The 13938-nt window shown below is 31.3% G+C and overlaps 1 protein-coding gene across 2 annotated transcripts; it reads left to right on the top strand.

Moving 5' to 3' along the window:
• The first annotated feature begins 10515 nt into the window (after positions 1 to 10515).
• LOC129890231 (metal-nicotianamine transporter YSL1) lies at positions 10516 to 13720 on the top strand. Of its 2 annotated transcripts, none has more exons than XM_055965799.1 (8): positions 10516 to 10760; positions 10836 to 11222; positions 11312 to 11484; positions 11572 to 11666; positions 11758 to 11892; positions 12117 to 12306; positions 12405 to 12519; positions 12590 to 13720. In XM_055965799.1, exons 2-8 carry the CDS (start codon positions 10847 to 10849, stop codon positions 13525 to 13527), a joined length of 2022 nt encoding a protein of 673 aa, XP_055821774.1. In that variant the 5' UTR covers positions 10516 to 10760; positions 10836 to 10846; the 3' UTR covers positions 13528 to 13720. The 2 variants fall into 2 exon arrangements, with proteins under 2 accessions (XP_055821774.1, XP_055821775.1); XM_055965800.1 differs by having other exon boundaries at positions 10839 to 11222.
• The last annotated feature ends 218 nt before the right edge of the window (positions 13721 to 13938 follow it).

The raw sequence follows: 13938 nt of genomic DNA on the forward strand, positions 1-13938 counted from the left end.
TAAATGTATATTGGGCCATCCTTCTGTGAAATGGATTACTTAGTCCTTGAATTTACTCATAGTTACCTTCGAATTTTTTATTTTAAATATCTTTTGTCTGGAAATGCCAGAAATGTGGACTGAAATTGGATAAAAATAGTAAATCCAAGTTATTGAAAAATCACAAGAGAGTTATCAACTTAAGTTGTCTTAAATCTCTTTTTTATTTTTAGACACATATGTTGAGGCTTAGGGAGGAACACAACAAATTATACGTAAGATTTGTTTGATTTTGTATAGTAAGGTTACATGACATTATTTTTGGCTCAATGGGAGAAATTGGACACATATAAAGTTGGTATGCCATTTTTTTATGAATAGTGGAGAGGTGAGGGAATCCCCCTTCCCCCAACCCCAACCAACTTGTACAGTGAGATAGATATCTCTAATTTTAACATCATCATCATCTAGTGGGATGCATGAGATTCTTTCATTCTTAGCTAGAATTTTAAATTCACGCCGTTGAAATCCATAAATTCTTGATGGGCAGTTTCCCCTAAAATGGAAAATATACAACTCAAATTTGGACTAGTTAAAAAAAAAAAGGGCAGCCCGGTGCACTTAAGCTCCCGCTATGCGCAGGGTCCGGGGAAGGGCCCGACCACAAGGGTCTGTTGTACGCAGCCTTACCTTGCATTTCTGCCAGAGGTTGTTTCCAAGGCTTGAACCCGTGACCTCCTGCTCACATGGCAGTAACTTTACCAGTTACTCCAAGGCTCCCCTTCCAAATTTGGACTAGTTGAGTTAGGAAATTCTAAATTCCAAATGATTAAATAAAAAAGAACTTAGTCTACCGTTAAATGTGAATATCACTGATCCCCATCAAATTTTAAAAGTATCCTATAGCCTTACCTAAAATTATTCATTATGTTTTCTTGTATCTTCCATTGTTCTTTTTGGGGATATATCATGTAGTATCAATTAATAACTGGTTGACGGCTTCTTCAAGGACTGCTACCAAGCAAGAAAAAGAGAAAATAGCAAAAAGGGTCAATAAGCCTTTTGATTTCTTAAAACGTGTGAAAAGAGGATTTACTGGGACAAGTATGCATGTTTTTTAATCAATTTCATTGACTATATCACACCCATAGATAAGAAAACTATTTTCTAATCAATGCCTCCACAATTATTATTATTATTATAGATAAAATAATTCATTCAAATTGATATAAACCATTGGCTTAAAGAGAGCAATATTGTCCCTTTCGGATCTGGAAGCATCCATCAAGTGGCGTGTGTTTGCCTCTCTTACCAATCAATCAACCATCAATTATCAACTATCATATTCCTTTTTTTCTTTTTATTCTATTTCTAAGGTAGGCATTTTATACAAATGTTCAAATGCAAGATAAAAAACTTTTATTTTTGTTCCTTTACATATATTCTTCTATACATTTTCTTTTAACCATACAAGTTAATGTACAAATTATGAGAATAATTTTTACTAGACGCAACAAGGATGTGTACTATTAATTCTCACTCATTTAACAAATTGACATGGCTCGATCGAATACTTAATAAGTGTTTCTCTTTAGGTAAGTCGAAGAAGCAAATGCATAAGATATGATGAAATGGTAAAAATTTACAATTTTTCGCTCTCAATTAGAAATTTGTGATTGATCAAATTTTGAGAATATATAATATTAAAATTTTCTTATAATAAATTTGATGCGATTAATCGAGTCAGTAGTTTCTCGACATGGTAAATGCTTTTAAAATGTGGAGTCAAAATTTAACCCCACACTACTATAGGGATCTGCTAGTTAACTGATAGTGGATGTTTTCAACTCTTTTTTTTTCTTTAGTTCATGGCTAACACATGCATGTTGGGTGTCTTTGCGGGCGTTTACAACTTGGACCATATATAATTAATTTCAATAACCGTTATCAATTATCAAATTTATTAGGCAGTTAAGTTATCACATTAAATATATTATTTCCTTTGATTATACGCATTCACCTCAACAAATCATAAAATCAAGACATTTTCTACTTGAGGTTGATGCATATACTTAAGGAGATAACATATTTTGTGTGGTTAATTTAACTATTTAATAGACAAATGAAAATACATACTCCATCCATTTCAAAAAGAATGACTTCCTTTCTTTTTTAATCTGTTTCAAAAGGAATAAACCATTTTTTTTTTTGTAAAACTTTAATTTCAACTTTCCACATGGCATGTTTAAGTCAAAAGATTAAAGGGTATTTTGGTACATTTGACATAACTTTCATTTAGGACTACAAGATGGAAAAGTCTTCTTTGTTTTCTTAAACTCCATGCTAAATCAAACTAGGTCATTCTTTTTTAAACAGAGGAAGTACAATTTTTTTCTTCAAAATTTGAATTAAAAATATCTAATTGAAACACCTTATTAGGATCAATTACGATATTTAATTGAAATAAAGTTTAGTTCGAATATCTATATGGAATATGCTGACAAGTTGGTTATATATATATATATATATATATATATATATATATATATATATATATATATATATAACCGTCAAAATGGGCTAACCCAACCCAACCCAATCCAACCATAAATGGCTAGTGAGTTAAATGGGCTAGGACGGGCTGACTCTTTTAATTAAATGACCTATAGAATAGCAGTCCAACTCAGCCCTAAGCAGGCTACGGGTTGAGACAGGTTGATCCTTCAATCAAAAGATTGACAACATTGGCCTGTTAGAAAGACTATCGAACATTGACGAACACAACATCAATACATCAAAAATTTACATGTCCATGAGTTACATACACTTTAGTGGAATACTTACAAAATAATAGAATAAAGAAAGATACAACAGTCAACATTCATATGATTCATCATAACAACATACATTACATGATCATTTTTTTCATAAACTAGTCAAGTAAGGAGAAACGAAAAATTAGGCATAAACATAAAAGTAAAAGAGGTCAAAGATCCATAGTTACAATAACTTTAGTTGCCTAGTTGCTGAAGATTTGACAAAATAAAACACTACTTAAAATATATATAATAAATATTTTTAAAATTCACGTCTCATGGACTGGCTTCTGAGACTCGCGGGTTAAGCCGATGAGGCCGGCGGGCCAAATGAAGTTGGGCTAAAAAGTCTCATTTTTAAATGGGTTGAAAAATGTTAGCCCAACCCCACTTAATTCAAGGGTTGGATTGGGTCGGCCTCACGGCTTACCCCCATTTATATATATATATTAAGAATTAGGTCTACATCTATACTACTCATATTTCCTTTTTTTTTTTATATTGACCACTCTGGTATGCACATATTTTCTCTTCATTTTTATTACTATATTTATTAGGTCTAGCCTTTAGAATGACTCTCTATCCTAACTTATTTTCATCGGTTTGGACATCCTAACTTACTTCTAGTGCAAATACCTATGATTTTTTGGCAAAGTGACAGCCATTAACAGATTTGATGAGTCTTTACTGGCTATCGTTTGAGCCGAATTAGTTGTACCTACATCCGGTATAGTGGATTTCTTAGCATTCAGAGGAGAATGCACACCCTTCTCATCCATTTTCTCTTAAGATGGAAAAATCATTTCTAGGGTCTGAGTACTAGCATCTGTCTGAGCGACAAACTTGCTCCTGAGTATTTTTATTTGTTCTGTAAGCTTAGCATTCTCTAGAAGGAGGGCTTCATTTTTTTCATTAAGTCTTTTAAAGTCTCAGTCATGGAAGAACAATGGTCACAGAAAATTATTTTGTCTGAATCTTTTTGGATATTGTATTGTGGAATTTGAGTTGGGCTTTGTCTGAGTGCTGGAGAAATATAATAGTTTGGTTCAAGCATTTCTCTGGCGTAGTCTAAAGCTTCAGTAAAATTATTAAAATTTTTATTTAAAAAGTGGATTTTTACACCGTTTTAAGAGTCTACTACTTTAATCCATGTCTGAAAAATACTATTTGTCTTTCTATGTATAACAACATAATATTTAAATTTATTTTCTCTACTTTTATTTGAAAAGTATTGGCATAAAGCGTTTGTTGCAGCAATAAAATGTTTGGTGTCTTTTTTGTTGTATGCTATCCATAAATTGTCTACTAAACACTTTTTTGATTTTTTTAAAGTACAATCTTATTCTAAATGATAAATTACACTGAGGATAGGAAATAAGTTGAACTTACCAAAGTAAATTCTTCCATCATCTCTATGGAGTCTGCTAGATCATTATCCTTTTCTTTTTCAAAAACAATATTATTATATACCGATATAATATCCATAAAATTAAGCCACCTTCTCGTACTACTAGCTTTATCATTTATCTTTTGGTGAAATTTTACATCTGGCTTCACAATCTGTTCTTACTAGTACTTTATTTTTATTTTAAATGTATATATTGAAACTGTTTAATCCGTATATAATTGCTAATACTTTTGTGTCTATACTACTCATATTTCCTTTTTCTTTATATTGACCACTCTGGTATGCACATATTTTTTCTTTATTTTTATTGTTATATTTATTAGGTCTGGCCTTTAGAATGGCTCTCCATCCTAACTTACCTCCAACGGTTTGGACAATTAGTAAGATTACCATAGAAATTTAGCAAGCCAAAGGTATTTGCACCAGAGGCCATTTACTGTATACTAGTTCTAGAGGAGAAACTTCAATTGGATTCACTGATTATAATTATACAATTAAAAAAAACTAGATGCTAGTGAAACATAAAGTAACATAGAAACAGAACAAGAAGAATTGATGAACATAGAAATAATACAAAAAGGTTATGAAGTGGATAACGCTATAGAAGAAGCAAAAAGGCTATACAAAGAAAATAATTACACAGTCTTCAAATGCAAAGGGTATAAAAGGGTAAAATGTATATAATAAAAATCATAAAATATTTTAAGGAATGTAAAGATAGAAATGATAATTTAGCATATAGAACAGAGGAATCAGAATATGAAGAAAATGAAGTTGTCGTATTTATAATCAGTCATAAAGAGTTAATGGAGGCAACTAGTTCAACTAGTGCTAGCCCTTTCCAAAACGACTCCAGCACAAACGATTAGTTATAATACCGAAAATCTACTTAGAAAAAGAATATATATATATATATATATATATAATCTAGACACAAATAAAAGACAATATTAAACCCGCAGGATGAAGAATGCCGATAGAAGAACCCATTAGATTACAAAAGGGGGGAAATAAATGAAAAATACTTAATATAGCGGCTCATAACCCGCAAATATGGAATACAATTATTGATTTATGAAAAAGAATAGTAGTAGCAGACTTTATAAAAAAATTATCATGAAACAGACGCAGAAACAATGTATAAATACTTAGAAACCTTTCTAGAAGAATCATGTAAGACAGTATGAGAAGCATTTAAACAAAATTTCTGTAATAACCTTGAGGGTGATTTTCAAAAAATTTGTACAAAAACGCGTGAACAGTAACACGTGTGAACAGTAACACGCGTGAACAGTAACTTTTTGGGCAGAAAATGTCCCTTTCTTCCCATTTCAATATTTTTCATCATTTGTTTGAGTTCTTGAACTCCTTGAGGTGATTTGAGAAGAGATTTTCGAGGCAAAGTGTTGGGTAAGTGATTTTTGACCTAAAACCTTCCTTTCTCATTAAGTTTTTGACGATTTTAACTCTTAAATTTTAGTTTCAAACCCCAAAAATCTTTGTTTCTTCCCTAATCCGAATTTAAGGAAAATTGTGATTTCCAACTCGTTTTGAGCTCTATTTTTATGGGTTTTTCAACCATGAGTTCCTTATTACCAATAGAATGGGATTGTTCAATAAATTTCCAGATTTGATCCTTTTCGAAAATAATTAATTTTTGGACCATTTTACCCCCGGTTCCGAAACCTATCAATATGGGTGTCATTGAACTCCTTGTGACGTGTATGTTTCATTGTTGATAGTGGGTTGTCATTCCGGGCGCTGAATTTGAGAGTTGCTTGTCCGGTGGAGGTATTCGAGTGCGATTTCGGCAATTGAGGTAGGTTTGGCTATCTTTCTTTGAGATTGAGATGGGGTAATTAGTCACTCATATGTTATAGACTTTAGGATGGGGTTGTAGTATGAGTTGAGAATGTTATATATATTGTGATGTTCGTGTGGAGGCTTATTTATTAATGTGTTGCCGTGACGGGGTTTATTTGTATTACATAGTCCGTGTGGGGGCCTTATTTATTATCTTATTTGCTTTGAGAGCATGTGAATTATGATTTGCCTAAGAGAGAGGCTTGAATATATTATTTGACTTGTGATGCCGCCTGAGAGATTGAGTTAGGGATTTTGAGCATACTTGAGTATCGAAATATTGTTGAGAAATGGGTGAATATTTAAATGAAAGTGTGTTCTTCCCGTTACTATTTATTGAGGGTGAATATCATGTGTAGGTTAAGTTTTGAGAACTTTGAACCTTATACCACATGTGAGTTGATTATTACTTTCATGCATATGTGTTTTGATGCATTCATCCTCATTCATCATATCATTAAACATGTGAAGTTGAGAAATATGGAAATTCTTTTTGAGAAAGAAAATGAAACACCTTTAAACCTTTGTATCTTGAGTCCCTGCCTCATGACCAAAGGACATAGTTGTTGCCAGATAAAATATCCGGGGTGTGGTTAAAGAAAAAGTTGTTAAAAACAAAGGTTGAGAGAGAGATGAACAGGGTAAGATAAAAAAAAAAGTAAAAACGGGGAAATTCGAAATTCACATCACAGACGAACATGGTAAAACTAAACGAGAGAGGGTGTGTGTATATATATATATATATATATATTAAGCGTATATGGCTATATAGTATATAAATATATATGGCACCATGTCCCATACCCATAACTGAAACATCCATTATTCAAACTATAAAGTACAATTATAATCTTAACTGCATTTGATCACAGTTTGGTTGTGTACTATCATCTTTTCAGATTTTTTTAGTCCTTATTCTTGTTGCTTTCAACGAGGAGATGATGATGATGATGATACTCCACTAAAAGTAGTGGAGGTAGGCACAAATAAAAAGATAATCGATCCATTATATAATAATTTACTAATTTTAACTGTAATTAGAAGCTACTTGACACCCTAATTACAAGATTAATAATAAAGTATGGAAAAAATCAACTCTACCTTTGCGAGCTTTGCAAAGCATATAAGTTGATTTGCCATAACAAAGACGATATATACCATTTTCACAGATTCTGTCTATGTCATTCACCAATTATTGTAACTTGACAATCACCCTAAAATTGTATTCTATTTTTTTTAAAAAAAAAAAACTTGTTCGATATGTATTTTACATTTTTCTTAAGAAATCATCTATTCAAATATATTTTTACTATATTATGAAAATCTAAGTTTGATTAGACGTATTTTAATACGTTTGAGAAATAGTTACTTAAGAATAAAGATAAAATTGGAGAAAATAATAAATAGAGTATTTCTTTTGATTTGATCATGAAAAATATTGAACAACTAAAAGGTAACAAAGTAAACAGATCATCTGAATATTTAACGGAACAAGATGGATATGAGAAAATGAGATCTCTTGGCTGCTCATAGATTGAATTAAAGATAAATTATTTTTTAAAATCTTTTGTGCATAAAATAAAGGTATGTTATATGCAAAAATGAAGGAAAACAAAAGCCTGACTAAAGTGGATTAGTACAAATTTTATACTACAAAACCCAATTAATTTGTAGTAATTAAAAAGCAACTATGTAATTGACCAAGAATAAAGAAAGGAGGATAATTAAGTAGCTAGGGTGTCAATCCCCACGTCTTCCTCTCTTTCTTATGCCTTATTTTCAGCTACATGTTTCCTAAGCAATTGTTTAAACACTTATTATTTCATTAAACAATGTTTTATTAATCAAATTGACAACTACAAAAAATCCAATTTGGGGCCATACCTATAGATATTTATATAGCCCACTTGTTTGAATTATCAGTTAAAATTGGAACAACATTAATTAATTATTTTTATATTCCAATTATTTGTTTGGATTCTGCTAGTTAGCTAGGCTGAACTTTGTATGACGTTTTAGATATACTGCAAGACATTTAATCTTTTACTTTTGTCTTTCAAGTGATAAAAAGTTTGATACGGAATTTAAAAATATTTTTAAATCTTATGATCTTCAATTAAAAATATGTAGAATGTATCTAATTAAAAATAAAGAACTATTTATTATACAACACTATTATTTAACTATGTACACATGCATACTAATTAAACTTCTTATTATATACTATACTAGTACTAGTTAAGTAGTAATAATAATCAAATAATTATTAACTACTACTGAATACAATTGTTTGATAGAGAAAACGTTATAGTATTAATTTAAATTTAATTTTCATATTTTCCAAACACGCATTTTCAATTTCTGTATAATATTAAGTTGTCATTTGTCAAGCAACCAACAGGAAGAATCTCTTTGACCCTTTTAGACAATCAGATAAAGATGGATGAATGAATTTTCCACTGTCCACCTCTCTTATTCATCTTTTATTTTATTTATATATATAATTGGCATTTCAATCATAATATTCGAGAAAGAACTCTCAATCATAATATTCGAATATATTTATATAGCCATTTTGAGAACTACACGTTAATACACGTCTTTGTCCAAAAATGTTAAAAAGATTGATTTATAAACAGCTCAAATTCAATTTATTTGTAGATTCCAAAATTATAAATAATAAATAAAATAAAACAAAGACAAAAAATGCCAAAAGTTGGGTTACTTTATGAAGGAAGAACCTCCTCTACTAGTACATTATCCTTATGGATTCATACTTTTTTCTTTTTTACATTAAAACAATTAAAAAATATTACACTATAAGTATAACTTTAATCGCATATAAAATGTTATATTACTCTTTTATGTTACCATATTAAGCTTGTTCTTGTAATTATAAGATAATTTTATATGATCCACATCATATTCCATATATAGCAGAGTCATCTTTAATTTGTCGAATTGACAGAGTTTCTTCTAAACATTATCGTTGCATATATAAATACTAGACACATGTGTCCGTGCTAATATGGGCTCAATATTTATTTTTTTTGTCTCAATTTATATGACATAGATAGAATTTAGAGAGTCAATTATTGTGATTTATAGTATTTTTTACATAATTTTAAAATAATATATATTACTCCTTTTGTCTCAATGTATGTAGCACAGATAGACTTTCAAGAGTCAATCAAATGTTGTTAATTATTGAGATTATACATGTTACTCCTTTTCTCCCATTTTATGTGACACCGATATATTAATTTCAAGAATCAATCAAATTTTTTAAAAAGTTTTTAAAAATATTTTAAGTTACCAATTATCAATGATTAAATAAGACAAAAATTAAAACGGAAGAACCATAAAAAAATTATACATATACCATTAAACTAATCAAGCAAGCATGTCAATCTGCAGCCTGCTTGAGCATTGGAAAGCACAAGTTTTGTAGTTTCCAAATTGAATAATACATGTTACTCCTTTTATCCCATTTTATGTGACATCAATAGATAATTTCAAGAATCAATCGAATTTTTAAAAAATATTTTTAAAATGCCAATTATCAATGATGTATAGTTTTTTTTAACAATTTTAAATATATAAAAAAATATAAAAAATAATATAAACAAATTAAAACGAAAGAATCACCAAAAAATTACAAATATACCTCCAAACTGCTCAAGCAGACATATCGACCTGCTGCCTGCTTGAGCAGCTAACTCCTCTTAATTTTGTTGGATAGTTACCACACAGGTCAAGCTGCTAAGCTTGGCTTCTTATATAAGTGATATTGAATCCCATTGCCTTTTTTTATGTTTTCTTAAAAGTAAAAATTACAGTTCTGTCATAGCTTCACTGATCATATTTGTGCATAGAATTTAAATTATATCCTAATTAGGTGTAGAGGTAGAGTATTGTTTGCGGGTTAGCTAAGCCGAACTCAATAATTTTCGTCTAAATTTTGTATTTGTGTTTTAAAAATCATTAAACATATATAAATTATTAATTCATAATCTAGTAATTTATAAAAATTAGAATCTCAAACACACAAACTTTAAATTCCAGCTTTATCTGTGATCCCTATAATACATGTGGAGGTCAATGATGATGATCTGCATGCCAGCAAGATACTCGTTAAATAAACTCCCTCCATATATAGTGGTTATTTTTTCTTCCTTTTTGTGTGTGTAGTGTGTACATACATAAATATATAATTTTCTTTGTTAGTACAATGAGAAAAGACTTAATATTCATCGTAATATTAGTCAACTTCACTACAATTCTACGGACAACAACATAACTAGTATAATATCATAATTTGGATCTGAATAAAATACTTTAATCGTATTTTTATGAGATAGAAAGTTGTATTCGATATGACTAAAAAATAAAATAGTCAACTTACGGTATGGAGGTAATATTATATGAGAAAAGATACAAAATCCAAAATTCTGGGACCAGATCCATAACCATAAGGAAGTAAAGTTGAAGACAAATCATATATGAAGAAGTTCTAGGAATTGTTCACTACTCAACTTCACTATAAAAAAGTTTCATTCTTTCAGTTTAATATCTTTTTTTTTTTTTTTGGTAAAAATATTCCCAAGAATTATTAGCAGCTGTAGTTCATTATATTCCCCTTTTTTTTGTAACTTTGAAGCTAACATTTCAGCTAGAGCTAGCTCTTCCTCAAGGTATTAATTTATCTATCCAAAAAAATAAAATTAGTGTATGTACTATGCTTAAATTGTTCTTTTTTTGAATTGTAGTAGTTGAAGTCATGAATAATAACAACACAGAGCTAGAGCAAATTCGCGATTTAGCTATGGAGGAACGCGTGAAGGAGGAGGAGGAGGAGGAAGCGTTGTCAGAGAGCGCGATGAGAATTCAGCCATGGACTAAACAGATCACGTTAAGAGGAGTAATTGCTAGTACAATTATTGGTTGCATTTACAGTGTGATACAAATGAAAATGAACCTCACAACTGGGATTAATCCTAATCTCAATGTATCAGCTGCACTTCTTGCCTATGTATTCATTCAGGCATGGACTAAGATCCTTAAAAAGCTTGGGTTCGTCTCTGTTCCTTTTACAAGACAGGAAAATACCATGATACAAACATGTTCTGTCGCCTGTTACAGCATTGCTCTTGGAGGTATTATCATAATGTACTAATGTCTTGTTTTAATTATGTATTTCGCGATTTTTATTAATTTTTTGTGATTATGTTATTTGAATTTTCAGGTGGACTAGGATCTTATTTATTGGGAATGGACAAGAAAACTTATGAACTAGCAGGGGTTGGAACAGTTGGAAATACATCAGACAGTTATAAGAAACTTGAAATTGGTTGGATGATTGGATATCTTCTTGTAGTTTGTTTTATTGGACTTTTTGTATTAGTTCCTCTTAGAAAGGTAAGTTAAATTCTTAAATTTTTTTTAATTATTTGAATTTACATTATTAATTGATGAAATCAAACATTGTTTTACAATTATACACAGGTTTTGATAGTGGATTACAAGTTGACTTTTCCAACTGGAATGGCAACTGCTGTTTTAATTAATGGATTTCATGGCAAGAATGATAAGAAAGCTAGGTAAAATTACTATAAAAAAAAGGGGGGGTTCCTTTTAATTAATTTCAAATTATTAAAAAGTGCATAATGGAAGTTGTTGATTATTTTGCAGAAAGCAAGTGAAAGGTTTCCTCAAGTTTTGTTCCTATAGTTTTAGCTGGGCTTTCTTTCAGTGGTTTTATACTGGCAAACAGGATTGTGGATTTCAACAGTTCCCTACTTTTGGATTAAAAGCTTGGAAACAAACGTATGTCTTTTTCCTTTTGGCTGAATACATCGACAACCCATGTCTAATTTATTTACGTAATGAGCGCTTGAAAGTGTCTTGATAGGAACACTTTATCAGGTGCTCATATAGAACAAGGCGTACTTTGAGTGTCTAAATGAAATTTGCTATGGGTTGTCGATGTATTTTAGATTGTTTTTTTTCACTTGATCATGGCCTAACATATAGATTCTTTTGTGGTGTAGATTTTACTTTGATTTTAGCTTGACTTATGTGGGAACTGGAATGATATGTCCACATATAGTAAACATATCATTGCTTCTTGGGGCAATTCTTTCATGGGGTGTAATGTGGCCTCTCATTGCAAAACTTAAAGGAGAATGGTTCCCTGCTGATATATCAGAATCCAGTATGAAAAGCCTTAATGGTTACAAGGTTAATTAATTAATAATCAGCTCTCTTTCTCCAAATTTTAATCTGAATGTGCTACAGATTTTTTCATTTTCTAGTACTATATGTTTCTTGACATACAGGTCTTCATCTCCATCGCGCTCCTCCTTGGTGATGGGCTCTACAATTTTGTCAAGATATTGTATTTCACACTGTCCAGTGTTCATGAGAGGTTCAAACGCAAAAATCTAAGTCCAGGTAAAGATCAATTTAGCTTTATTGTAATTACTGATGTGTATGATGATTAATCAAATACTTGGATTACTAGATATATCAGCAGCAGGGGTGAGGCAGAACAAGAAAACAGAGGATATGAAAAACGATGAAGCATTTGTTAGAGAGAGAATTCCAATGTGGATTGGAGGTGTAGGGTATTTAGCATTGGGGACTATTGCTGCGATTATGATTCCATTGATTTTCCATGAGATCAGATGGTATTGGGTGATCATAGCTTATCTTTTTGCTCCATCTTTAGCTTTCTGCAACGCGTATGGCTCAGGTTTGACTGACATAAACATGGCGTATAACTATGGTAAAGTGGGACTTTTCATGATGGCTGCATTGGCTGGTAAAGAGCATGGTGTCATTGCTGGTTTAGCTGGTTGTGGTTTGATAAAGTCAGTAGTTAACATTTCTTGCATTTTAATGCAAGATTTTAAGACAGGGCATTTAACATTGACATCTCCAAAAACTATGTTTCTTAGCCAGGCTATTGGGACAGCTTTAGGCTGTGTGATAGGTCCACTATGCTTCTTTTTGTTCTACAATGCATTTGATATTGGCAATCCAAATGGTGAATTCAAGGCACCTTATGCATTGATCTATCGAAACATGGCGATTCTCAGTGTGCAAGGTGTTTCGGCTTTGCCTCAACATTGCTTGCAGCTATGTTATGGATTCTTTGCATTTGCTGTAGCGATAAATTTGGTGAAAGATCTTTCTCCAGAGAAGATAGGGAAGTGGATGCCATTGCCTATGGCGATGGCGGTGCCTTTTCTAATTGGTGGTTATTTTGGTATTGATATGTGTATAGGGAGTTTGGTTGTGTTTGTGTGGCATAAACTTAACTCTAAGAAAGCTAAGGTGATGGTTCCAGCAGTTGCTTCTGGTTTGATCTGTGGAGAAGGTCTATGGATTCTTCCTGCATCTATACTTGCTTTGGCCAAAGTAACTCCTCCAATCTGCATGAAATTCTTGGCTTCTTGAAGAATTTGAGTGTCCAAATGGTCCATAAAAAGAAAAAGAAAAAACTAATGTACTGATTTACAGAAGAGAATTTTGAAGTCACCCACAGCTCGTTCCGTTTCGTTTTAGCTGAGTTCTTACCTTAGGAATTGATAAAGTTGTACCTCACATATGAAATTTACAATGAGAATGGGTGGCATTCATTTACAATAAATTTCGCAAAATATTAGTACCAGTTTTCTGTAAGCATTCTACATTCACCAAGACCATAATTCCTAAAATCCATTAAAACAAACCATACTGTAGTAAGTCCTCACTTGCTATCTGGATCCTTTGTTTCTAGAGAGATGAGAAAAGAATGAGATATTAGAAAGAGAGGTGACGGCGTGTTTACCCCAACAAAACAATTTAACCTTGGCAGTTAAAAATTAC

Source organism: Solanum dulcamara, chromosome 5 (genome assembly GCF_947179165.1).
Source record: "Solanum dulcamara chromosome 5, daSolDulc1.2, whole genome shotgun sequence".
Classification (NCBI taxonomy): domain Eukaryota; kingdom Viridiplantae; phylum Streptophyta; class Magnoliopsida; order Solanales; family Solanaceae; genus Solanum; species Solanum dulcamara.